The sequence below is a fragment of the Rosa rugosa genome, chromosome 2 (genome assembly GCF_958449725.1).
Source record: "Rosa rugosa chromosome 2, drRosRugo1.1, whole genome shotgun sequence".
NCBI classification, from domain to species: Eukaryota; Viridiplantae; Streptophyta; class Magnoliopsida; order Rosales; family Rosaceae; genus Rosa; species Rosa rugosa.
Window position 1 is genome coordinate 8575162 of NC_084821.1, and position 27998 is coordinate 8603159.

The following is a 27998-nucleotide window of genomic DNA, read 5'->3' on the forward strand; positions in this document are numbered from 1 at the left end:
ATTCAATAAACTTATTCATACATGTGATCCATTGAATTAAATAAATGAATAGGCATATTCTGTGGGGAAGTTTGTTGTCCGGTTAAAAGTGCTATTACGCACACCATACTCCGAGATCGGAGATATGTTTCAAACTTATTGCCCATGCATACCTCTGTGACAACCATATCAGGCCAATCCAACCTGATAGAGGGCTATGGCAAAGCCCACTTTATGTTGTCCAATGGTACTAAATTTACCATTAATGAGGCCTTATATTCTCCACGTTCCAGAAGAACGTTATTGAGTATTAAGGATATTCGAACCAACATTTATCACGTTGAAACCCCTAAGAAAAATGAGTGTAATATCTTTGCATAACCTCTGAATGTGCGGCCAGAAGCGTATATTGGAGAAATTGAAATTTGTTAGCCAGAAGCTAACCAATTCGAGCAACTACTTGCTATGGCATGACCATTTGGGACACCCAGGTCAAAGTATGATGCACCGTATCCTCAACTTATCACACGGGCATCCCCTTCTGAATAAGGGTCCTGTGTTTAGTAACACATTACGCCAAACTTGCTCGTTAGGAATGTTAAACTCTAGACCATCATGTGCAAAGACTAGTATATACACACACCATTTTTCTGCACAGAATGCAAGGAAAATTTGTGGACCTTTCCAACCACCATGCGGACAATTTAAATATTTCATGGTTGTGGTTGATGTATCGACAAAGTGATCACATGTTACACTATTGTCCACAAGAAAATGCTGCTTTTGCTAAACTCTCGCCCAGATCATGAAATTGTGGATCACCACTCGGATTATCCCATAAAGTCCATAAGACCTGATAATGCCGGAGAGTTTACAGATTGTCACTTTGATGAGACAGTCTTCCCGCCGTTAGGGGGAGATAAGAACGTTACCGTTCCTGATGAACGACGTGAATTGACGTGGAATGTCCCCACTATGTCTCATCTCGATCCCCGAACCGCACAATGCAATAGTGAAGTGCGGAGAATTCTAGATCTACAAAGTGTAGCCCAAAATATGCCAGACGCTTTCTCTGATCTAGCTAAAGTGACGAGATCACATATACCTGCTGCAAATGTGCCTGCAAGAATAGATGTCCCTGTAGGACGCGTTGTCCCGGATGGACGAGGTACGACCATGGCGGCTAACCAGTCACATGTCCCTGCCCAGAAGCGAGGTAGACCACTAGGTTCGAAGGATTCCTATCCCCGGAAGAGGGTAAAACCGGCACAAACGAATCCACTAGACATCGCGATCTCAGCTGATCCATCTCACGAGATAATTCCAGATTATGGGTCCGTCCTAGAAGAGACAACGTTGGGGGACGCTCCAACGTCTGAACCCACTCCCGAGAATAGAGAAATCTCGGTAAATTATGCATGCTTAAGTGAGATCTGGAATCGAAATGAGATTATCATCGATGATATATTTGTATTCGCAGTAGCTACCGAAATTATAAATAACGATGACATCGAACCTCGCTCCGTTGATAATGTCAACGTAGAGACGACTGGCCAAAATGGAAAGAAGCAATCCAGGTCAAATTAGATTCCTTGACAAAGAGAAAGGTGTTTTGGACCTGTTGTTCCTACACCTCCCCATGTTAAACCTGTAGAATTTAAATGGGTATTTATAAGGAAGCGTAATGAGAAAAATGAGATTGTGATACACAAAGCTCGTCTAGTGGCGCAAGAATTTTCTCAACGCCCTGTGATTGATTACGAGGACGCGTATTCTCCCGTAATGAACGTCATAACGTTCCACTACCTTATCAATTTGGTAGTTTCCGAAAAACTGAATATGCAGCTTATGAATGTGGTCATAACTTATCTCTAGGGGGATCATAATACAGAAATATACCTGAAAGTTCCTGAAGAACTTAATATACCCGATGCAAATAGTTCTAGACCACGGAACACGCTCTCCATTAGTTTTGAGGCGTTCACTTTATGGATTGAAACAATCCAGACGGAGGTGGTATAACCGTCTAAGTGAATATTTAATCAGGATGGGATATGTGAATAATAAACTATGCCCATGCGTGTTTATTAAGGAAACAAGTTCCTAGTTTAGAATTGTGGCGGTCTATGTCAATGACATGAATTTGATCGATACTCCTGAAGAGATCAAGGAAACCGCAAAGCACCTGAAGTTGGAATTTGAGATGAAAGGCCTTGGGAGAACAAATTATTGTCTCGACCTAGAGCCCGAGCACAGTGCAGATGAAATTTTGGTCCATCAACCAAATTACATCCAGAAGATGTTAAGATGCTTTAATGAGGATAAAAGCAAGCACACCCATGGTCGTCTGAAGTCTAGAGAGAACCGTATCGTCCTGCAGATGATAACGAAGAGATATTGGTACCAGAAGTCTCATATCTAAGTGCAATAGGCGCATTATTGTACTTGGCTCAATGCCCTAGATAGGACATCTCATTCGATGTGAACTTGTTAGCTAGATATAGCTCTGCGCCAACACGCCGCCACTGGAATGGCATGAAAGACATTTTTCCGCTACCTTAGAGATACAACGGATATGGGCTTATTCTATCCCTACGCATCAAGGAATGGATCAAACCCCCTTGATCCTCAGAATGATGCTCGCCTTGTTGGATATGCTGATATAGACTATCTATCAGACCCGCACAAGGCACGTTCCCAAACTGGTTATGTCTTTACCATTGGGAATACTGCAATTTCTTGGAGGTCTACGAAATAGACACTTGTTGCTACCTCTTCGAATCATGCTGAGATACTAGCTCTTCAAGAAGCAGTATGTGAATGTACATGGCTAAGAGCCGTTACAAAGCATGTTCGAAGCACATGTGGACTGCATTCCACCACTGATGAACCAACCATTATCTACGAGGATAATGCTGCTTACATAGAGCAGATGAAGACGGGTTTCATCAAAGGAGACAACACCAAACATATTGCACCGAAGTTCTTCTTCAATCAGCAACAACAGGAGCATCAGAAGATTGAAGTCAAGCAGATTCGATCTGAAGATAATCGTGCAGACCTCTTTACCAAGTCACTACCAAAGTCTACATTCCAGAAGCATGTTCAAGGTATTGGTCTACGTAAACTATCTGAATTACCTAACATGTAATTTTCAGGGGGAGTCGAAATCAGGGGGAGTATCCCGAAGCATATACACTTGACCATCGTGTACTCTTTTCGTCCTTCGTCCAGGGTTATTTTGTCCCACTGGGTTTTGTTACCTGGCAAGGTTTTAACGAGGCACATCTTTAGAATGGTCACCCCACTTATACTACATCCTGAAGATGCTTTGATTTGACATATATGCATTTGCTCATCTTTTCCCTTCGACCACGGGTTTCTCCCACTGGGTTTACCGGGCAAGGTTTTGGTGTAGCAAATCTAAATGCATCCCTCTCGTAGACATACTACCTACTTATGATGCTAATAAGAAGACTCCACTTATCTCCGAAGCTGTGATATTACTACTCCACACTCATACGCGTTGTGCTCTTTTTCTCCTTCGACCAAGGTTGTTTTTTTCCCACAGGGTTTTTATTACTTGGCAAGGTTTTTGATGAGACAACTTAGAAGCGCACAACCCATGCAACACTATTGACATGAAATATCCAAGGGGGAGTGTTGTAAATCATTATGGCTATATCATGTAAATAGATATAGGGTAAATCATTATGTTGTTATAGGCTTACCCTTTCCATGTTTTATGGATGACTTTAGGAATCCTTGTTTTATGGAGGACTTTAGGGGTCCTTGTTTTATGGAGGACTTTAGGCTACATGTTCCCTATCTTCCACTATATGTAGTCCATTTCTCATCCATGTTATGAGATGAATACAGAAAATACTACACTCCTTCTCTGCATCTAAACTCTCTCTCTCTCTCAAGTTCTTTGAAGCAAAGCTCTCTCCATTTTCTGCATGAAACACTTTCTATGTTCGTTTTACAACACCTGCCAACTTATGATCGTTTCAAGGTATGCTGGCATAGCCATTGTCTGCACTCTAGTGTGTTTTGGTTTAAGTTTGATTATTCATGTCAAAAGGAAGTACCTTGCTGGTTTCTGGCTTGTTTATGATGAATTCACACGTAACAGGTTATTAAAGAAAATATGGAGCGTCTGATAAAGAACACTAATATGAATCCTCTGAGTCATGCTGAATACTTGAAAATGCAAGTTTTGTACCAGAGATTCTACGATGTAGATGACCAGTTGCATGTTTTAAATGGATTGTCTGTTTCTGATGTGAAGTCATTTATTCCAGAGCTTTGGTCCCAGGTATACTTCACATATAGTGAAAACTTATTCACTTCCTTTTCTTCAACTTTCATGTCGGTATTATTAAATAGTGAAAGAATCAGAGAGTACATAGCTGTCAAATGAGAAATTACGTTATTGTATTTTGGAGTTTTTTAGTGGAAAATGTAGAACTATTTTCAACTTACTGTCATCTCTATATGTGCAGCTTTACATTGAAGGCCTTGGTCATGGAAATCTGTTAGAAGAAGAAGCAATTAGCCTTTTGAATATGGTGAAAACAATTTTTTCTGGACAACCACTTCCTACCGAACTGATGCTTAAGAACAAATGTATTTGTCTCGCTCCTGATGCTAACCTCATTAGAGATGTCAGTGTGAAGTAGAAGACTGAAACAAACTCTGTGATTCAGGTAATAAAAACGGATTTGTTTCTTTTTTGTGTATCCATATATAACTGTACTTTCTTTGCCTTATATGTGGATTTCTTTTCTTTTTTATGTCACATTGTAGCTATATTTTCAAATTGAGCGGGCAGTGGGGATTGACTCCACCAGATTGAGAGCATTAATAGATCTTTTTGATGAAATTATAGTCGAACCACTTTACGATCAACTAAGGTAATTTTTTAGAGGCTGAAAGTGTTACTTAAACACTGACTTGCTAGAAAACCTGAATTTGATAATATAGTCTTTTAGGGGGTGGATGATGTATATTGAGATTTATACTCTTAAAATTGTTTATGTATTTCTGGATATAGGACGAAGGAGCAGCTGGGATATGTTGTTCAGTGTGACTGGGAGGTGATATTTGGTGTTTTTGGCTTTTATTTCATAGTTCAGTCGTTGGAGTACAACCCAATCTACTTGCAGCGGAGAGTTGACAACTTTATCAATGGTCTGGAAGACATTTTGGTAAGCATTCGAGGTTCCTTTCATATACTGCTAGTGAGTAGTGCCTTAATAGCTAGATAGCAACAATAATATATATGATAATGATAGGCTTAATACTAGTTAAGCTTTTTTGATCAAAATTTTTGAATCAACATTTCATAAGCATTGTAATTCTTATGCTCTACTAATTCTCCTTCTTCTTCTTTTTTTGACCAAGATGATAATCCTATGGTCTTGCAATTTGAGTTTCCATAATGCAAGATATACAAGGCATTTCTAGTTTGTGGGACAATTGTTTTGGATCTGATCTTGTCGAGTTCTACTTCTATGGTTTAAGTTGTATTGTTTTCTTACTTGTGCATTCTCACAATAATATGTCATGATTATTGTTTCTGCATTGGATATATTTTATTGAAAGCTGTACGTTGGCATATGTAGCAAGGACTGGATGATGTTTCCTTTGAGAATTACAGAGGTGGGCTAATGGCAAAGCTATTGGTGAAAAATTCATCCCTTATACATGAAACGATTAGATTTTGGAATCAGATTATTCATAAAAGGTACGGTGTAAATATTCTCTGCCTGATACTGTGCTTGGTCTAGAGTCTAGACTAGCAAGAAGTACTACATTAATGCTTCTGCTTTAACTCTGTGTCTAATAAATGCTGATCTTCTACAGGTATACATTTGACTATGCAAAGAGGGTGGCAGAAGAGCTCAGCAGTCTACAGAAGGACGATGTTGTCAACTTTTACAAGACCTACTTGCAACAATCATCTCCCAAGCGTCGGAGACTTGGCATTCGTGTTTGGGGTTGCAACACTGACTTGAAAGAAGCTGAAGAATCGCGACCGGAGTCTGTGCAGGTCATTGAAGACCTTGAAGCCTTTAAGATGTCATCTGAGTTCTATCCTCACGGTTGTTGAACCATTAATAGAAGCAATGAAGTTATGAAGGCCTAAGTTCAAATCCTTTCTCCTAGATTCCTTCTGTGGGGTATTAATATTGGTGTTACTCAGCTAATTAAGGCTCAGCCATGTGTGGTGTTGGTGTAGTTCTTTCCCCAGTTAAAGAGCAGATTAGTATGATATATACAGGAGGGCTGTAATGAAAAATCCAAAAATCCAATAGATTTACCAAATACTAAAGCATGTTATCATAGGTAGAAATGCATGAAGGCTTTGAGAATCAAGATCCTAAGACAATCTGGAAAAATATGGTTTTAGAATCAGGATCATTGAGCACTTATGTTTCATAACTTGTTACATAAGTGCCCTCTTTATTGTCCAGAGCATGATAACTACAAGGTGGCATGGCCTTATTTCAGAGCAGCTTGTGCATTAAGTTATGCCAATTCCTGCGAACGGTTGAGTAGCATTTCTATTAATTAACTGATCTTTTTGTTCAGACTTTTACTTAATCCTGCCCCAGTTTAGTGAAATGTAACTTCAACAATATTGAACGCTGCTCATGGTAGAATGCACATCATGAATGAGAAAAGTACTTCTGTTCCAAGGTAGTTGACTTTTGCTTATTCCTTTATTTCTTGAAAGAGATCGAGAGGAGACTGCTGAGGAAAGGAAGTAGGATGAACTCATAACATGACACGGGTGTTTCCAAATCTGCCATAACATAAAGGATAGGTGATGAGTGGAGAATTCTAATCTAGAACCCATAGCAGGTTTGGAAGTCTAACCTTGAAATATAATATACTTTGCAAATGCATCAGCTATGGATGCATCAACAACCAACATCCATTAACTTGAGAATCAAACAACCATCTCAAATGAGGCTCAATCCTCATTTGTAAACAGACTTGCCGTGTTTATTGTGTTTCTTCATTAATAAAAGATTAAAAAAATAAAAAATAAAAAAATGAAAAACTAAACAGAGTTTCAGAAGAAGAAAAAAATTGCAAATTATAATTCATGAGAGCAAAATTGGTATTTTTTTTTTTTTTTCAGAAGGGCAAAGTTGGTATATAACCAAAATATAAGAAGGAAAGTCAGAGAAGTAAGATCTGAGTTCCGAGAAATCCTACCAAAAACAAAGCTGTGAGAGCAGAAACTCAAAGGCTCAAAGCAATTGTTGAATGTGAAGATGATGCGCAGCAGCAGCTCAAGAGGTATGCTTTCTTCTCTCTCCGTCAACAATGTCATCATGGCTTTGTTTCATTCGAGACAGAGACAAACCCAAACCCATGTAGAGAGGCTTGTGAGAAAACCACCCTCAAAGCCCAAAGTTGAGGAGGATGCCTTGAAGTTGTTCCGTGAAATGCTTCACAGCCGTCCTCTGCCTTGTGTTGTTCGTTTCACTCAGTTATTGGGTCAACTTGTCAAATTGAAACACTATTCTGCCGTCATCTCTTTGAATAGACAGATGGTTCTCTGTGGAATCGCTTCTGATCACTACACCCTGTCTATTATCATTAAGTGCTACTGCCATTTGAATCAAATGGGGTTTGGCTTATCTGTCTTGGGAACATTCTTCAAATTGGGTCTTCAACCAGACGTCGTCACCTTCACCACTCTAATCAACGGCTTTGTTCTCCACAATCAAGTGCCTCAGGCTGCACGAATTTTCACCAAAATGCTGGAGGCAGGAGGTCATTGTGAGCCAAACGCGGTTACGTTCAACACACTAATAAAGGGCTTTTGCATGAGGGGAGACAACACTGCTGCGATTCAATTACTTGGGAAGATGGAAGAAAGAGGATGCGAGCCTAACATTGTTTCCTTTAGCACCATCATTGACAGTCTTTGCAAGCACACACTAATTGATGAAGCATTCAACCTCTTCTCAGAAATGATCAGTAGAGGTATTACTCCAGACGTTGTTACTTACACGTCTTTGATTCACGGAGTTTGCAAACTAGGCCAGTGGAAACAAGCTACGAGGTTGCTTGATGAAATGTTGAGTAAAGGTATCTTTCCAGATGTTTGCACCTTCAATGTCTTGGTTGATACTTTCTGTAAGGAAGGGATGGTCATGGAAGCCAAAAGTGTGATTCAAAAGATGATTCAAAGACATATTCAGCCTGATACGATTACATACAACTCACTTATGGACGGTTACTGTTTGCGAGGAGAAATGGACAAGGCAAGACAAGTTTTTGATGTTATGATTAGCAAGGGCTCCATGGTTGATGTTCGGAGCTGTAGCATATTGATACATGGATATTGCAAGGGTAAAAAGGTAGATCAGGCTTACAAGATTTTCAAGGAAATGGCTCGTATGGAACTTGTTCCTGATACCGTTACTTATACCACTCTTATTGATGGTTTTTGCAAAGTGGGGAGAATTCAAGAAGCAGAAGAGTTGTTCTCTGAGATGCAGGGTTGTGGCCAGCTTCCAAATGTTCAAACTTATGCTGTGATACTTGATGGCCTGTGTAACAATCAGCAACTTTCTACGGCAGTAGAATTGCTCAGAGAGCTGGAAGCCAGAGAACTAGAACTCGATATTGTAATTTACAATATTGTTATTGAAGGTTTCTGCAAAGCTGGAGATATTGAATCCGCAAGAGACCTCTTCTGTGGTTTGTCATCAAAAGGAGTTCAGCATAATGTCAGAACAAACACTGTAATGATTCATGGACTTTGTCATCATGGCTTCATAATTGAAGCAGAAAAGTTGCTGAGAGAAATGGGAGGGAAAGGATGTTCTCCAAATGGTTGGACCTATAACACCATTATCCGAGGTTTTATCAATAACAATGAGACATCAAGGGCTACGAGACTTATTCAAGAAATGCTTGAGAGGGGTTTCTCTGCAGATGCATCAACTATGGAATTGATTGTTGATTTATTGTCGAAGGATACAGTAGATCCTGGTTTATTAGCATTGCTTAAAGATTCAGTCTGAAGTTAGGCTTTAATATCTGTGAGACTAATCAACCCAAAACCCTGGTCTTTTTGGGTCTAATGGGTCGGTCCACTTTCTCCTCGGACGATATTGTAATAAAGTCTCAAAATGATAACAAACTGTACAGATTAATCAAGCTTGAGAATGGCCTCACTGCATTGCTCATTCATGACCCTGAGATATACTCACAAGGGTATATGTGGGTATAAGAGTCTTGAACCCAGTGAACAAGATTAAGCAGCAGCTAAAGGTGGAGATGGTGCCTCTGAGACTAAGAAGGTTGGTCCACTATGATCTAAATTTCAATACCTGCAATGCTCATATCTATATTTGATATTAAAAAAAAAAAATAGCCCAAATAAGGAAAAGGGTGGTGCTTTTTAGACTAAGATGGTTAGTGTATCATCTAGACTGAAACTCTGCCATGCCCATCTGGGTTTTGAAGTTCTTTTGTAGGCAAAGTTGGAAACTTTAGAGATTTACCCCTGGGTTATCACATAAAGGAAAGATTTCTGGTTAGACATGTACCCTTTGTGTAATGATCAAACAGCACCCTCTGAGTGGTTGTGTTTCGAAGAACATCAAAAAAGTTGGTCATATGTGTTTACAGGGTCAAACTTTTGGGTTGTTTTTGCAAATTCTGGTTTCTGTATTGAAAACCCAGTTGGGGTAACTTGATAAAACCAGCATCACATTGATGTAAATAGCTTATCTGGTAAAACAAAATAGTATTAGTTTGTCCCATCATTGAGAGGTTCCACTATGACAACTCAATAGGCAGAATGTGATTAGATTATCAACTCAACTTGGCTACATGCATTGATTAATTTGGCTATATAACGATGCATGCTTGATTGTCTTTGCAGGCAGCAGCAGCAATTTGCGTTGGAATAGGCAGCTTTTCTGACCCTATGGAAGCACAAGGGCTTGCACACTTTCTTGGTTTGTGGCACACATGCGCATACTTTTCTTTATAGGTGACTAAATGTTGTTACGCAGACGTTACTGAAATTGAATGTTTAAATGTTTTGCAGAACATATGCTCTTCATGGGGAGTACAAAGTTTCCAGTTGAAAATGAGATATGCTTTCATCGAGTACATGTGCTTTTCTCCTGATGCTAACCTCATTAGAGATGTCAGTATGAAGAATAAGACTGAAACAAACTCTGTTATTGAGGTAATAAAAAGGGATTAGTTTCTTTTTTGTGTATCCATATATAACTGTACATTCTTTGTCTTATATGTGGATTTCCTTTCTTTTTTATTTCACATTATTGCTATATTTTCAAATTGAGCCGGCAGAGGGGATTGAGTCCATCAGATTGAGAGCATTAATAGATCTTTTTGATGAAATTATAGACGAACCATTTTATGATCAACTAAGGTAATTTTTTAGAAGCTGGAAGTGTTACTAAAATACTGACTTGCTAGAAAACCTGAGTTTGATAATAGTCTTTTAGGGGGTGGATGATGTATATTGAGACTTATACTCTTAAAATTGTTGATGTATTTCTGGAAATAGGACGAAGGAGCAGCTGGGATATGTTCAGTGTGACTGGAAGGTGATATCCGGTGTTTTTGTCTTTTATTTCATAGTTCAGTCATCGGAGTACAACCCAATTTACTTGCAGCGGAGAGTTGACAACTTTATGAATGGTCTGGAAGACATTGGTAAGCATTCGATGTTCCTTTCAAATACTGCTAGTGAGTAGTGCCTTAATAGCTAGATAGCAACAACAATATGATAATGATAGGCTTAATACTAGTTAAGATTTTTTGATCAAATTTTTTAATCAACATTTCATAAGCATTGTAATTCTTATGCTCTACTAATTATTCTTCTTTTTTTTAACCAAGATGATAATCCTATGGTCTTGCAATTTGAGGTTCCATAATGCAAGATATACAAGGCATTTCTAGTTTGTGGGACAATTATTTTGGATCTGATCTTGTCGAGTTCTACTTCTGTGGTTTAAGTAGTTTTGTTTTCTTACTTGTGCATTCTCACAATAATATGTCATGATTATTGTTTCTGCATTGGATATCTTTTATTGAAAGCTGTACGTTGGCATTTGTAGCAAGGATTGGATGATGATTCCTTTGAGAATTATAGAGGTGGGCTAATGGCAAAGCTATTGGCGAAAAATTCATTCTTTATAAATGAAACCAATTGATTGGAATCAGATTATCCGGGTAAAAGGTACTGTGTATATCCTCTCTGCCTGGTACTGTGCTTGGTCTAGAGTCTAGAGTAGCAAGAAGTACTACTTTAATGCTTGTGCTTCAACTCTGTGTCTAATAAATGCTGATCTTCTACAGGTATACATTTGACTATGCAAAGAGGGTGGCAGAAGAGCTCAGCAGTCTACAGAAGGAGGATGTTGTCAACTTTTACAAGACGTACTTGCAACAATCATCTCCCAAGCATCAGAGACTTGCCATTCGTGTTTGGGGTTGCAAAACTGACTTGAAAGAAGCTGCAGAATCGCGACGGGAGTCTGTGCAGGTCATTGAAGACCTTGAAGCGTTTAAGATGTCATCTGTGTTCTATCCTAACGGTTGTTGAACCATTAATAGAAGCAATGAAGTTATGAAGGCCTAAGTTCAAATTTTTCAGTTGTTAAAAGAAGAAAATCTGAAAGAAAGTAAGTGATTGGAGAGAAAAGATGCTTAGTAACACCTGCCAGGAAATTTTGATCAAAGTTGCACAGCAATTTATATGGCGAATTGTTTCGAACTTCACACTTCATCTTTGTACGAAATGCAACATACAGTCGTTTGCGACATTTTGGTGGAAGAGAAATATGATGGATAAAAATCACTGGAAATTCTGGGATGGGAGAAGTTGTGTTCTCCGAATAGAAAAGGTAGCTGGGCTTCCGGGTACTGAATCTAGCTAGCCTTGCTTGCTGAACAAGGATGAAGACTGCTTAGGCTGAGGCAAAGCTCCTGAGGACTTGCACTGCAACTCTGCAAGTGACCAGCCAAAAATAAAGGGTCTTTCTAAATGTACCCAGCAAAAATCTTTTTACACCCAGCAACATAGTTTTTACTCCTTATTTCCCATAGTACCCTTTTTTTAATAAACTGAAAATAGAAAAACAAAAGCAGCAATAATAGTAACTGCACCTGCACTCTCTTAATCAAAAGAACTGCACCTGCCCTCTCCATCGAAAAAAAATTGCCCCTGCACTCCGACACCTTTGTTCCTCTTCATCCTTTTTTATTCTTCTTCTTCTTTCTCTATATTCCCTTCTTCTTTTCGGTTTTCTCTTTTTCTCTAATCTTGGAGATCTAGATTAAGCAATCTAAGTTATAAAACCAGCAACTTGGTTGCTCCACTTCTATCTCTCACCTCTCATTTTTAATTTCATAGTTTCATATATTGTTATTGATTCACTTTTCTAACTGAATCAATCACATATATGTATATCTTGTATGTCCAAACTAATGTTAACAACGACATAAGTAAAATTTCATACGAATAACCAGTTTCACTTGAGAAAGAAAGAAAGAAAGAAAAAAGCAAAAAAAAAAAAAAAAAAAAAAAAAAAAAAAAATAGAAGCAATAACAGCAAAAGTAGAAACCTCTGTACGAGGCCTTGAAGAAAATAAGACAAGATTCTCCCTCCCTTCAATAAAGAAGGTTTTGAGACTCTCAAATTGAGAGTGTGACAGCAGGTAGCCAATGAGAAATTTGGGGAGGAACGTCTCATGGCGGGTTGTAGGTTTTTCTCTTCTTTTTCTGTTTTTTTTTTTAAATTTAAATAAGGGATCAAAATAGAAAATTAAGAACAATAATTGTGTTGCTAGGTACACTAAGAACTTTGCTGGGTACAAATAGCAACACCCAAAATAATTTCACGCGCTTTGGACTTTTCCTTGCTAACAATACTCCATGTATTCTTTGTATATAATATTGCCTACTCAACTCCTCGCGCGCTTGGTTCCTTTGCTTAATTGCTAGTTTGCTACGACTCTCATGTCGTTTAAAGCCAACACAGCTGGAACAGGATAAACTGAATTAGAGCTCATTCCCATTCCATTACATATCAACTCCATGCCAGGAGTCCTTGCACACTTTACAACTTCCAGATATCTAACACTGGATCTCAAAAGCTATGATTACAACTTCCATATACCAAAAGCAAATCCCATTCTTAGCCACATTTGTTAGTTCCTATGAATAATTCAGATAATGAGACAGAAAAGAAGACCTAAGAGAAAAGTACATGAATGTAGAAGAATCTGAGATCAAAGTATACCAAACCAGCACCTAAAAAATGGTTTTACCATGGTGCTGTGGCCACAGCCATGTTTCTACTAGTGATTTTTTCTCGCAAGTAAGTTGTTCAAAATATACACACATACATGAAAGCCAAAACACCTTGAATACAAACCTCTTACATCAAGTCAAACATTAATCATACAACATATTTTACTCGACAAAAAATAAAAATGACAAAGCAACGAATCCTTGCAAAGGATCAAGTATGCCTATATTAAAGATTTAACATCGATCCCTATAAGATTTAACCTTAGGTACTATAAGCGACTTATTTCTATTAGAGTAACAACCTCCTCGTTAAAACAAACTTGACTTCAAACTGTGCTGGGGCATGTTCAGCTACTTACTCTTGCTCTTCATCAACTGCTTCTTGCTCTTCAATATCAATAATCAACTCATCAACTTGAAGAATTTGAGGATCTATTGGTTGATCTTCATTTTCTTGATGTTGAGTGGTTGTGCAAATGACAATAAAAGTAGGGATGACTAGAAGGGTGTGATAAATACAGCACAAGACGTGCTTGAACGCATTCATAAGCAATGGGTACCAAGGAGTCAGAATTATAAGTACAGGAAAGGCAAACCAGAAGAGAGATGCTGGTAACATGATTGAGGCCATCAACAAGATGCAAAAAGGACCTGAGAAATCCCCGACTCGAAAATGGATTGGTCGAGCCGTGAGACCAAGTTTGAAAGAGGTAAAAAGGAAGAGCAGCAAGATAATGGCAAAAAACAGATAAGCGAGTTTCATAAAGGGTTGATGATTTTGGGGAAACATGCCAAGTTCTGATGCATCACCTGACTCTTTGTCTTGGGAGGTTAGGAAGAAAAGAGTGAGGTTTATTAGCGGGGGAATTGTGTACCTCAAATCTATCAGACAATGCATCTTTGTATTTCTATTACACCGTTTGAGGACGCCTACCCTGTTTTGTGTTTATGACATGCAAGTTAAAGTGGAACACTGCTCGGCTCTGAACCTTTGATATGTGAAAACATGAGGAGGTGGGGCTTTATATAGAAGGAGAAGGAGGAACCCATGTTGAGATATAGGATCATATAGGAAGGAGAAAAGGACCAAAGGAGAAAGGGGGACCCATCTCGACCTATCTATACAGGAAGTGTAGGATCATATGCAAGAATGATCCTACGAGAAATATAGGAAGGAGAAAATGACCGAAGGAGAAAAGGGGGCCCATGCCATCTCGACCTATCTATACAGGAAGTGTAGGATCATATGCAAGAATGATCCTAGAGAAATATAGGAAGGAGAAAATGACCGAAGGACAAAAGGACCGAGGGAGAAAGGGGGACCCATCTCGACCTATCTAAACAGGAAGTGTAGGATCATGTGCAAGAATGATCCTAGAGAAATATAGGCAGGAGAAAAAGGACCGAGGGAGAAAGGGGGACCCATCTCTGTTTCCTACCCTAAAAACACAAACGACTCTGCTAGGTTGGTCTCGATCTTCAACAATGGTAAGCCTTTTCCCCGCAGATCTCTAAAACCCTGGTTTTGGGTATCGCTGTTTGTTCTTAATCGCTATGGATTTTGTGGAATTTCTCAGGAAGTGTAGAGGATCATATGCAAGAATGATCCTAGAGAAATATAGGCAGGAGAAAAAGGACCGAGGGAGAAAGGGGGACCCATCTCGTACAGAAAGTATAGGATCTTTAGTCCTATATGGAGAAAGAGGGACCCATCTCATAAAGGAAGTATGAGATCAAATTTTTTTTGGTCCGAGTGAGATCCTTATGGGAAATTGGCAACCTGCCACATAAGCAGCTTAACTTGAATTGACAAATTGCTTTCGGTATCTTCATTAAGATGCTCTTAGTATCAATTTGTAATAACCACCAACCTCACACAATGCATTATAAATTGATAAACTCCAATGATCGAAGCCAGTTCCTCCCATAGCTTTTTAAATAAATTTCCATCTTAGTCTATCATAGACCTTCGATAAATCACTTTTCCATGCCATACAGTGATATAACCGATATGCCTTCGCCTATCTTATTCACTGTATGTTTAATCTGGGATTTAGGAGTTAGGATATTCATCAATAATGCAAGGGGAGTGAAATTCACCCTCCGCATTTTACAACCCACTCTCCTTGTTTTATTTTTTAGTATCTTAAGTTTTGTTTTTTATTTGGATTAAATACTGTTTACTCCCTATACTTATTGGGTTTCATCGTTTCAGTCCCTGACCTTTGAATTTCACCTAAAAAATCTCCAAACTCTCAATTTCCTCCCAATTGGTCCCTACCGTCAAAATTTTATGTTGGGCTAAATACTAGTTAGTACCCTGTGGTTTAGGTCCAAAATCAATTCAGTCCGTGGACTTCTAATTTCATCAAAAACACCCCTGCACTTTCAATTTTGATCTAATAGGTCCAATTCGTTAATATTCTTTCAAATAGTTGGATTATTTGTTGAAAAACTATTTATTTTTAATATTAGGACTCACTCCTAAATTGACAAGGCAGACCACCTTGACACCACATCATAAAACATAGGTCATATATGATCCACATTAACAAGTTAAATAACTCAATTGTCGGAAAACTAACAAATTGGACTTATTAGATCAAAATTGAAAGTGCAGGGGTGTTTTTGATGAAATTAGAAGTTCAGGGACTGAATTGATTTTGGACCTAAACCACAAGGTAGTAATTTGTATTTAGCCCTTTTATGTTAAAGTTGCCGAAAATGTCTATTATGCCCTCACTTACTTTTTTTTTTTTTTAATTTATTTTCTCTTTCTTTTATTTCTTTTTTTCATTTCACCTCTTGAAGGTCTGTGGATTGGAACCATCTTGATGAGGAGATGAACAGAAGGAGGTGAGAGAGCCAGAAGAAGAAAAGGTAAAAAGAAAAAAAAAATAAAAAAAAGGGAGGAAGAGAAATATTTTTTTTTTAAGTAAATGAGGGTATAATAGACTTTTTAGGGGAAGATAACGGAGTTTTTGAAGGATGCTTGACGGAAGGGACCAATTGGGAGGAAATTGGGAGTTCAGAGACTTTTTAGGTGAAATTCGAAGGTCAAGGACTGAAACGATGAAACCCTATAAGTATAGGGAGTAAGCAGTATTTAACTCTTTTTATTTTTAGTGTAAATTGTAAAACTGCAATGTTGAGATACTAAAAAAAGAAACATGAAGTGTGAATTTTTAAATAAGGAGTGTGAATTTCACTTCTCTAATGCAAATGTGATGGACCTATGAATTCAAATTTCACTAGTAATCATAAGAATGATAAGATACATGACATGAGATGGTATAAGTAGGTGTGAGAATAAAAAAGAAGACCAATACAAAAAAGAAAAAATTTATGGAAATAGAAATGGGCAACTTCTTTTTTCCTTTGACTAGTTATCATGTATTTATCTGTCAACAGAAAGCGTAGTTCAACCAAAAAACAAGAAGAGCCGCCTCCCTTTCTATCTACTAGGGTTAGGGTTAGGGTTTCTTTGCTTCTCTTTCTCAACGTGACCATGAGTTCCGTTGCCATGACCGCCAGGCTGTCTTTATCTCTTACGATTGCTGAGGGAAAGAAGCAAATTGATCTCCGGCCTACACAAGGCCAAGGTTTGCGACAATCAGAGGTTTTTATAGTGGGGAAGTTGTTCACTGCTCAGGACTACAAGATCAGATTTTTTCTTGGGATGTTCCGCAATGCTTGGAGGATCAATGAGTCTCTATAGGTGGAGGAGGCCGGCAGAAGGTCAGAGGGTCATGTTCACCCTGTCAGACCCTTCAGATCGGGTTCGTATTTAGAAGGGTGCACCAAGGGGGTACAACCATGCACCGGTGGCGCTGGCATGTTATGATGGAGTGATGCCCATAGAAAAGGTTCCTCTGACCATGGCATCATATTGGATAACGCTACAAGGCATTCCTCTTGCTTTTAGGTCTGAAAGAGTGATGACTATGATTGGCTATACGCTTAGGGATTTTCAGGAGATTGATAAGACCGGGAAGAAGGCTGGAAAGCTTCGCATTCAGGTGAAAATCTCGTTGAACAAACCACTACCATTTAAACGTTGGTATTCAGTGGAAGATGAGGTTGAATTTTTTTGTTAATTCAAGTATGACAAGCTGTTTGGCCGGTGTTCCATTGTGGTTTGGTGACGCATGTATGCCTGCCTTGCTCGAGGCCAGCGTTGGAGAAAGATGATGATAGGGCAGAGAGGACGGTGTTGGGGACGCAATCTGCAGCTACAATGCCGACAACTTTGGCTGGTGGTCTACAGCTGCAGTCGGGTTCTTCTACGTCCAGTTCGGGGACGAAGGGAGGCGGTAATTTGGGCTGAATGCTAGGGTTTTGGTTCATGGTAAAACCCTAGTTTTTAAGACTCCTATCCCTAATCCATCTCAAAAACCTCATTTGAGCTCTTTCTTGAACAAACCTCGAAGACATGCGGTGATTAGAGAGCTATAAGAAACTATTATGACACCGGAAAGAATTACCGGTAAGAGTAGAGGTCGATCTGAGGAGGGAGTAACTATCTCCCCAAACAAGCTAAAGCTTAGCTTGGCTGTGGGCAAGCGTAATCTGAATTTAGAGCCGGAAAACCTTGGTTTGTTCTCTTTGTCAGAGGAGGGCAGTTCTGGTAGTGGAAAGAGGAAGCAAGGTCGTCTTGTTGGCAGTAGGAATAAGCTGCCGTATGGGGAGAAAAAGAAAGGTGTAGTGAATGATGAGGTTGTGCAATTGAAAAAGTCTACCACGAAGGATAAGATAAAGGTGACATCTGCTGCTATGAGCTCCAACTCGAAAGGGAAGGAGCTAGTTATTTATTAATTTCCTTTCTGTTGGGTATGAGCCTGTGTGAGTTGGGACAAGGTTCTATGAGTCTGCTATGACGTTTCTAGTTTTTAGTTTGTACCACAATTGCGTGATTGACAAGGTAGTTGAATGATTTCATTTCCGTAGGAGGCGAGGTTTGTTCTATTCTTATATATGCTCGCTTAATTATGAGCGTCCCAGAGATTTTTAAGAGTTTGCTTTGGTTTAGATAGGTAGTTTGGATTTTCTTGCCGGATGGCTTATGTAAACTTTGTAGACTTTAGCCTTTGGCTGTTGATCTAATACACTCAACTTCTATTTCAAAAAAAATATATTTATCTGTCAACATTGCCTGCGTAGACTCGTAGAGCCCTGTCGGTCCAACTATAAGAACATTTTAGTAAGACCATTCATTTTCCACCAAAAAAAAAGGGGGGTGAAATTTGCACACCCCTCTTTACATTTGGCACACCCTTCCTAATTTTTTAATATTTTCTAATCTCCTCTTATGTTTATTTCCCATATTACCCTTCTTCTCCAACATTTTTCTTCCGTCTCTCTCTCTCTATCTCTCGCTCTCGTGCTCCTACCGGCGACCCGATTCCATTAATGAAACCATTAATATTCCTCTAGTCAATTAATCTTAGACTAATAATGCTGATAAAATAAGATGACGGAGCTAATAGTCCCCAACTCGAAGTAAATATCAGTACTGCATTTCAATTGTCTCTGATTTTACAAAATGTAGTCTCGAACCACAAAATGTGGCATTACAGAAACTGTACCTACAGATTACATATCTAATAGTTTCCAGCTTGTAGCAGAAATGTCTAGAAACTAAAAACTAAAAACAATGGCTAGAGGTAAACACATGTTTGCATGATCAAATTGATTTTAACATTAGAATTCTTCGCTGGGGAATCAATGACCGAAATCCTATACAACAACCTGAGTGGGAAGAATTGTTCAAGCTAAAGCATATTATCATCACTACATGATTGTTATATACAAATATCAGATAGTATAAAAACTTTAATGTACACTGAAGTTCCCATTCTGCATTGCATCAGCTAATTCAATCACTTGACGGAAAGCATCTTATCAATTTCACCATTCTTGTTGTAACTATCCACAATTTTCTTTGCATACGAAGGCATATGTCGATCAGCTCTGCATGAAGATCCAGTTCAAGGACGACTCCAGTGGTGTCCCGGTAGCCGGAATTCGATGACGACCGCCGGAGCTCCAAAAATTTCTCGTCGTCGATTCTTCCTCCACTGTCGACGATTGAACGAACTACCACAATAAGTGTGACAGCGACGTCGAGACGAAGAGAACAGCGCCGGTGCGCCGTCGTGGGATGGCCGGACGCCGGAGTTGCCGGAACTTGCCCAAAAACCGTCAGAGGATCATGAACTTCGGGCCTTCGATTCTCTTTCTACAGCCAATGCCTGGATGATCCGAGACCACCAAGAGGTCAACGATGAAGAGACGCTTCGATTGGTGGTGGTCCGCCGTCGTTTCGTGGCCGGACGGCGAAGATGGAATCGAGTCGCCGGTAGGAGAATGAGAGTGAGAGATAGAGAGAGAGAGAGAGACTGAAGAAAAATGTTGGAGAAGAAGGGTAATATGGGAAATAAACATAAGAGGAGATTAGAAAATATTAAAAAATTAAGAAAGGTGTGCCAAATGTAAAGAGGGGTGTGCAAATTTCACCCCCCCCCCCCCAAAGAAAAAGGTGCAAAATACAAAAGTAATGCAATATTTTCTTCTCCTCCGAAGACCCGTAAAACCAGTAATAGATATCAAGACTCTGTGAGAGCCATATAACTGAGAGGTCCTTGGCTACATAGTCGAGTTTATTGTCTCTCCCTCATTCCACACCTCTCAGTCTCGTCATGACTTGCTGCACTTTCTCCTCAGACGATATCGTAATAAAATCTCCGAATGATAAACGACTCTACAGATTAATTAAGCTTGATAATGGCCTCACTGCATTGCTTATTCACGACCCTGAGATTTACAATGAAGGAGTACCCCAACACAAACAAGAAAGGGAAGATGAAGCAGCAGAAGAAGGCGAAGGTGCTTTTAATGATTCTAAGAAGGTTGGTCTGTCATTTGTATTGAAAATTTGCTTAGTAATTTGAGTTTGTTTATATGATAAATTGGCAAATATTGATTAAAATGCTCGAAGTAAGGAAAATAATAAGAATTTGTGTCTGCATGAATGATATCAATCACAGCAATTTCAAAATCAATGCTTGGTTTTTTACTTTATCATCATGCATGGTTGGGGTAATTGGTTTTCTTAGAATCCAGTGAATCAGTATGTGTAATTTTTGTAGAAATTCTGACACAAAATGAGAAGAGTTTCTTGATCGAGAGTACTTATCGTCATAATCTCAACTGCACCCTATCATCTATCCCTTGCACAAAATTTTGCTGTGTTACTGGCATGGTGATTCTGTCTCCAAGCCTGATAAATGAAAACTTGACATATCACCATTACAACATTAATGAAAATTGGTTAATATAACCTTTTTTTTTTTTTGTTAAACCCCACCCCACTCCCACCCTTGATGGGGTTCGAACTCTTGACCTCTCATATGAGAGACCAAAGCCTTACCACCCCACCAAACACACACACCCTGGTTAATATAACCTTTGTTATCACTCAAAATTATGCCTTAATTCACATTACGCCCGATTAGCTTATTATTATTATTAGTTTTTATGATACAAATTTTTATTAAACAAATCATAATAGTACATACATTAAAATAAGCTAATCTAGGCCTACACTGATACACAACCAGTCCATAAGAAATAAACGCTCTAGGGCTTATTACAAAACAAAAGATGTCTCGCTTTCAAAGGGAGAAATAAATTTTGCTAGTCACCTATGCCGAGCACGCAATTATGGTACATGATCGAACATCTAACACTTCTAAGAAGACTCATAGAAGCACCATCGATTTGTCCATATAAGCTAACCAATTAACCTAGCTATATATGATTAAACAGTTGAAACCTTCCCTTAAGGGTTAGACTTTAGAGAGGCATCAGAGTCCTTAGTAAAAGAAAAAAGGGTAAATTACATATAAGTGTATCTTTGAATGTTTTTTTTGCCATAATGCCACCAACTAGTTTTTTCCCTCATAAGGCCACTAGATTAAAAATGGTGTTATATTTTGGATATTAAAAACCAACATATTTACATAAATGCCACTAGAGTACAAAGTCAACCATCATTCTCTCTCTCCTCTCTGGCCGACCTCCGGCGAACTCCGACGGGTCTCCAGCCAACTCCGGCGGGTCTCCGACCAACTTCCGGCGACCACAAAAATCTACTGTCACTAACACCAAAAGCTACTGTGGCTAGCAACAAAAGCTACTTAGATGAGATTTCCGGCAACCTCCGGCTAGGTCGCAAAAGCTACTGTCACCAGTAACAAAAGCTACTATGGTGAGATTTCCGGTAAAGTCACAAAAGCTACTGTCACCAGCAACAAAACATACTCTCACCAACACTAAAAGCTACTCTCTCCCACCAACACGAAGTTACTGTCGCTAGCAACAAAAGCTAATGTCGCCAGCAACAAAAGCTAATGTCGCCAGCAACAAAAGCTACTGTCACCATAAACAAAAACTACTATCACCAACACCAAAAACTGCTTAACCATCATCAAAAGCTACTATCACCGATACCAAAAGCTACTACTAAGCAAAACAAAATCTATTCGCAAAGATTGAGAAAACTATTACCATAGCCTCACAAAACTACTATCACCGACTGAGAAAGCTATTACCAACTAATACAAAAGCTACAATGAAAAATCAAAACAACTATAAATATAGCAGAGATTGAGAAAACTATTACCATAGCCTAACCAAACTACTATCACCTAACAAAACTACTATCACCGACTGAGAAAACTATTACCAATCAATACAAAAGCTACAATGAAAAATCAAAACAACTATAAATATAGCCTTGCACTGCTCAAATTTGAATGTATTGCACATATCATAATCCATCAACATAACTTGTATCCATGAGCATCATTCACTAGAGTAAGCCGTAAAATCCATAGGAATTACTAAAATCAACCCAAGGCTATCAAACTAAATGACAAATTTCAACAAATGAGTTTCAACATTTTCCAAAAACAGTAACAATGCATAATTCAAGCCTCAAATCTATACAAAAATTAAAAAAACTCAGCAAAACGAACACATAGAACAATCAAATTCCAAATCTCCAACCCTTCAAGATGATCCAACCCTTCAAATTGAAACAAAAAAACTTGTATTAGAAAAACAGGTTTCAAAATGATTGAAAAATCGACAAAACCAGACCATTGAAGACAACTTTCTAAGGGCTAAGGTCGATGGCGAAGCGAAGACAGTAAAAGTAGCAGTAATTGCCGGAATTTGGTGTTGAAGGTTCGGAAAGCAGAAAAGCAGTGGGGATTCTGGAAATCAGGGACCGGTGCCGGAATCTCAATTTCAGAATCGGAGGACGGCGGCGTCAGCTACACGCTTAATTTGGAGGACGACTCCACACGCGTCGACGACATCCTCCTCCGGTCGCGGCTGCCGGCCTTCGCCTCCTGGAGTCTGACCCCGCCGGACTTCCGCCGGAGAAGTCGACCGCAAGCCGACATATTCTAGATCACGTTCTAAAGGAAGATGAGGATAACCGGAGTTGGAGGTCACCGACGGAGAACAATCTGAAGGAGAAGCGTCACCGATCGATGTGCTGACGGATCTCCCGAGCTCAAATTGCGACACCGCTATCCAAGACCCGAAGGTTAACCCGCTTGTGGAGAACCAGATGCTTCGGGTAGGCTCAAAATCTACTCGCCGTTCAACGATCAGGTACTTCGCCGGCGAGATCGTGAGGTCTGCAACGTCGTCGTGTCAGTTTGTGAAGGAGAGAGAGAGAGAGAGAGAGAGAGAGAGAGAGAGAGAGAGAGAGAGAGAGAGAGAGAGAGAGAGAGAGAGAGAGAGAGAGAGAGAGAGAGAGAGAGAGAGAGAGAGAGAGAGAAATCTGAATTCGATCTGTTTCAGATCGAAAATGAGAGAGAAAGGGGGTTGAGGGCAAAATAGGAATAGCACAAAAAGAAGCTGATGGTTTTGGGCTCTAAAGTGGCCTTATGTGTACAAAAAAATTTAGGTGGCCTTATAACTAATTAAAGTCTCAAAATGACACTTATATGTAATTTGTTAAGAAAAAAATAGGCAAACCATTCTCACCCACATCAGCTTTCTTCTTAGTACCCTTTATACGTTTTTTTGGAGATCTTTCCTCAATTAGAATCCGAACCAACAGTAGTCTTTTTTTGTGAGGCCTTGTTCTTGCTTCCCCTAAGGCGCCACCTTTTCTTCGCAGCCTGCAAGACAGGAACCAATGCAAGCCCCACACTCTCAGCATCTAACTTAGACTTTCCCACAGCCAAGCTCAACTTGGCTTCTTTGGAGAAGACTCCAATAGCTACTCCCTAGGTCGCCGTTTCCCACAAAGGGAATCACCAGAAGACTCTCCAGCCTCCAACTCCCTTATCACTACCTTCTTCTTTTGTTTAGGAGTAGCCAGAGAATATCCTCTAAAAGGCAACGCAGCAATTGATGTAGGCACCACAGAGGTAACTTATAGCCTTTAAGACCAAAGTAGGTCTTGCAACAGCCTATACCACCTCCATCACACCTAAAGAGGACGCTTGAGAACTGTGCCCTATTAGAAGTTTGTACCTGACATAGCTTTGTTGCTAAAAGTGTCAATCTTTTATTTTTTATGAGAATAGACGAAATTTAATTGGTAAAAGAAATTGAAAAAATTGTGTGCCCTATTTTATCAATATTGGGTTGTAAATGGGTCTGTCCACTTCAGTATCGGACCAAACTAGAAGATAGGCCAAGCCCAGAAAAGAGACTCCGTCCTTGTCCCTGTGCCTACTCCCATAGACCCACGGACGGACCCGGCTGGTTGCCCTACATATATGTCCACACTTGGGTTAGTTGTGAACCCAATTACAATAGGGAGTGTAATTCTTAAGCCCTCGTCAATTCTGTCAACCCTTATTGGCCCCTATTTCGTAGTAAAAGGCTTAAAGCTGTTTGAAACTTTGGAAGAGACCCCTCCTAGCGGCGCGAGACTCATACAACGACTTTCTCATCGGACGACGTCGTTTTGAAGTCTCCGAACGACAGACGACTGTACCGATTGATCAAGCTCGAGAATGGCCTCACTGCATTGCTAGTTCACGATCCTGAGATTGGAGATTCCCAACTCTCCAAGGGCTCTGAGGAAGCTGAGATGGAAGAAGAAGAAGAAGGAATGGAGGAGGAGGAGGATGAGGAAGACGACGATGAAGAAGACGAAGATAGTGAAGGAGAGGATGAAGATGAAGATGGACTGAAGAAGAAAAAGGGAGGGGATTCTCAGACTAAGAAGGTTGGTATTGTGATTTGTGTTCAAAATTTGTAATGCCCAATTAGTATTGGAGTTTATTATAGAAAACCCAGTTGTTGGAATTTGATAATTTCAGTGTTAGGTTGATGAAAAAGCTTAGAGGTTGGAAAAGATTGGAACTTTATGGCTTCGGGACCGAAACCCAATTATATAAACTTAAATATCACTGCTTGGTTAGTAGTACTTATACATGGCACCATCATTCTTTTTCACACAAATGTTTAAGTTTCTTGAGCTAATTTGGATGGAGCTTTTGCTCTGTGTTTGGTTGTCTTATGTTCAAGTATAATTACTGAGAATGATACGGTGGAATGGTGATTACCAAGTCTAGTTACTAGTATTTTGTTTGATTGGATAAGTGAACTTGATTGCTTGTCTTTGCAGGCAGCAGCGGCAATGTGTGTAGGAATAGGCAGCTTCTCCCTATCCTCCTGAGGCACCGGGGCTTGCACACTTTCTAGGTCCGTGTTACATGTGCGCATATGCTTAACCAAAGCGTGGTTAGATTTTTGATGTGTCGACTTAACTTATACATTGTATGTTTTGCGTGCAGAACACATGCTCTTTATGGGGAGTACAGAATTTCCAGATGAAAATGAGGTATGTTTGGCGTTTAAGTATTTTCTTCTTGCCAGTTAACTTGGTTTTGATTTACAAATCTTTGGGAGTGCACGTGCTCCTTTGTCTTCTTTTTCATAAATTGAGATTTACTGAGAGCTCATGGCAGTGATTCAGCAACATCATTTTTCTTTCTAATAGAGGTTACTACATGGAAAATCAAGAATTATATCTACTTGTCATTTACCCACATCATCAACATGCCTTTCTAACTATACAAGTTGGGGATGACTTTGCTGCAAACCTGCTTGCCTATATGTCAGGCTGCATTTAACAACTAAGTAAATGTTGTGATTTCTTTAACTAACTATTAGTGTTTAGGAGATTAAAAGATGGGTTTTTTTTTGTTATTCTCACAGTCTCACTTGATTAGGAAATAACTGCTGTTTCATTCAGTTTGTTATGCCCTGAAAAGATTTAATGATGTTTAGGGTGGCACTGGTATGGTACTGTGACTTAGGAATCATCTTAGCTGTTTGACTTATACCTTACTGGATTGGATACTAATAGTTTGTATCTTGGTTAATGGTAAATAATTTTTGAATGAATAGCGTTTAGTTGATAAAACTTTCAAAGCTTGCATGCAAGTTAATATGGAAAATTATCTGCTACACTGCTATAGCCTATAGTGCTATGTTATGGTTATAACTTGTTCTGACTTGTTTTGTGCTAGTATGACAGTTACTTGTCCAAGCATGGAGGATGCATACACGGAAGTAGAGCATACTTGCTACCATTTTGAAGTGAAACGAGAGTTTCTCAAGGGTGCCTTGACAAGGTAAATACTGAGCTCTTCAAGTGCTCAATTTGAGTAAGTCATTTCCTTGGTATTGAAGATATTTGTGATTGGTAAACTGAAGCTTTGTCTCACTCATTCATATGAAAATTGAACGGATATATGTCTGCTGGTCATACTTACGTTCCAAAACAAATGTGAACTGACAACAGGATCTGTGGTGTAAAAGTTTATATGCATGTTTGATCGTCTTTGCAGGCAGCAGCAGCAATGTGCGTTGGAATAGGCAGCTTTTCTGACCCTATGGAAGCACAGGGGCTTGCACACTTTCTTGGTTTGTGGCACACATGCGCATACCGTTCTTTATAGGTGACTAAATGTTGTTATGCAGACATTACTGAAATTGAATTTTTTAATGTTTTGCAGAACATATGCTCTTCATGGGGAGTACAAAGTTTCCGGTTGAAAATGAGGTATGCTTGCATTGAGTACATATTCTCTTCTCCTGATGCTAACCTCATTAGAGATGTCAGTGTGAAGAATAAGACTGACACAAACTCTGTGATTGAGGTAATAAAAAGGGATTAGTTTCTTTTTTGTGCATCCATATATAACTGTACATTCTTTGTCTTATATGTGGATTTCCTTTCTTTTTTTATTTCACATTGTAGCTATATTTTCAAATTGAGCGGGCAGTGGGGATTGAGTCCACCAGATTGAGAGCATTAATAGATCTGTTGATGAAGTTCTAGACGAACCATTTTACGATCAACTACGGTAATTTTTTAGAGGCTGAAAGTGTTACTTAAATACTGACTTGCTAGAAAACCTGAGTTTGATAATAGTCTTTTAGTGGGTGGATGATGTATATCGAGACTTATACTCTTAAAATTGTTGATGTATTTCTGGAAATAAGGACAAAGGAGCAGCTGGGATATGTTGTTCAGTGCAACTGGAAGGTGATGTTCGGTGTTTTTGGCTTTTATTTCATAGTTCAATCGTTGGAGTACAACCCAATCTACTTGCAGCGGAGAGTTCCTTTCAAATACTGCGAGTGAGTAGTGCCTTAATAGCTAGATAGCAACAATATTATGATAATGATAGGCTTAATACTAGTTAAGGTTTTTTGATCAAATTTTTTAATCAACATTTCATAAGCATTGTAATTCTTATGCTCTACTAATTATTCTTTTTTTTTTTTTTTAACCAAGATGATAATCCTATGGTCTTGCAATTTGATGTTCCATAATGCAAGATATACAAGGCATTTCTAGTTTGTGGGACAATTATTTTGGATCTGATCTTGTCGAGTTCTACTTCTATGGTTTAAGTTGTTTTGTTTTCTTACTTGTGCATTGTCACAATAATATGTCATGATTATTGTTTCTGCATTGGATATCTTTTATTGAAAGCTGCACGTTGGCATTTGTAGCAAGGTCTGGATGATGATTCCTTTGAGAATTACAGAGGTGGGCTAATGGCAAAGCTATTGGCGAAAAATTCATCCTTTATAAATGAAACCAATCGACTGGAATCAGATTATCCATGTAAAAGGTACTGTGTATATCCTCTCTGCCTGGTACTGTGCTTGGTCTAGAGTCTAGACTAGCCAGAAGTACTACTTTAATTCTTGTGCTTCAAGTCTGTCTAATAAATGATGATCTTCTACAGGTGTACATTTGACTATGCAAAGAGGGTGGCAGAAGAGCTCAGCAGTCTACAGGAGGATGCTGTCAACTTTTACAAGACGTACTTGCAACAATCATCTCCCAAGCGTCGGAGACTTGCCATTCGTGTTTGGGTTGCAAAACTGACTCAAAGAAGCTGCAGAATCGCGACGGGAGTCAGTGAAGGTCATTGAAGACCTTGAAGCGTTTAAGATGTCATCTGTGTTCTATCCTAACGGTTGTTGAAAAATTATGGATTGTTTCTGAATTCTGAGTATTTATCAGAAACTGAACCATTAATAGAAACAATGAAGCTATGAAGGTCTAAGTTCAAATTTTTCAGTTAAAAGAAGAAAATGTGAAAGAAAGTAAGTGATTGGAGAGAAAAGA

The 27998-nt window shown here is 39.1% G+C and overlaps 1 protein-coding gene and 2 long non-coding RNA genes across 9 annotated transcripts in view; all 3 read left to right on the forward strand.

Annotated features, from left to right (window-relative positions):
- The first annotated feature begins 3969 nt into the window (after positions 1–3969).
- The window catches only part of LOC133731780 (uncharacterized), a 51843-nt gene continuing 27814 nt past the window's right edge, over positions 3970–27998 (forward strand). Inside the window, exons 1-7 of one of the 3 annotated variants that reach the window (XR_009856811.1) lie at positions 3970–3994; positions 4115–4297; positions 4485–4688; positions 4789–4895; positions 5036–5189; positions 5607–5728; positions 5848–6290. This is a non-coding gene — a long non-coding RNA (uncharacterized LOC133731780). Of the gene's footprint in view, positions 3995–4114; positions 4298–4484; positions 4689–4788; positions 4896–5035; positions 5190–5606; positions 5729–5847; positions 6291–11111; positions 11234–27998 lie in introns of those variants that run through there. The other 2 variants (XR_009856812.1, XR_009856813.1) reach the window with 2 other exon arrangements.
- Positions 7198–10694, forward strand: LOC133731777 (pentatricopeptide repeat-containing protein At1g12300, mitochondrial-like). Of its 2 annotated transcripts, XM_062159184.1 has the most exons (5): positions 7198–9311; positions 9899–9974; positions 10067–10210; positions 10336–10417; positions 10556–10607. In XM_062159184.1, exon 1 carries the CDS (start codon positions 7269–7271, stop codon positions 9030–9032), a length of 1764 nt encoding a protein of 587 aa, XP_062015168.1. In that variant the 5' UTR covers positions 7198–7268; the 3' UTR covers positions 9033–9311; positions 9899–9974; positions 10067–10210; positions 10336–10417; positions 10556–10607. The 2 variants fall into 2 exon arrangements, with proteins under 2 accessions (XP_062015168.1, XP_062015169.1); XM_062159185.1 differs by lacking the exon at positions 10336–10417 and having other exon boundaries at positions 10556–10694.
- On the forward strand, positions 24182–27925 carry LOC133731779 (uncharacterized). 4 transcript variants are annotated; one of them, XR_009856810.1, is made up of 10 exons: positions 24182–24569; positions 24972–25048; positions 25141–25187; positions 25887–25983; positions 26200–26275; positions 26368–26511; positions 26613–26718; positions 26858–26995; positions 27378–27495; positions 27613–27925. It is a non-coding gene; the product is annotated as an uncharacterized LOC133731779 (long non-coding RNA). The 4 variants fall into 4 exon arrangements; XR_009856809.1 differs by having other exon boundaries at positions 24184–24569; positions 25879–25983; positions 27374–27495; XR_009856807.1 differs by having other exon boundaries at positions 24187–24569; positions 27374–27495.

Coding starts and splice junctions, on each gene's coding strand:
- LOC133731777 (XM_062159185.1), top strand. CDS start 7,269: ATGATGCGCAGCAGCAGCTCAAGAGGTATGCTTTCTTCTCTCTCCGTC.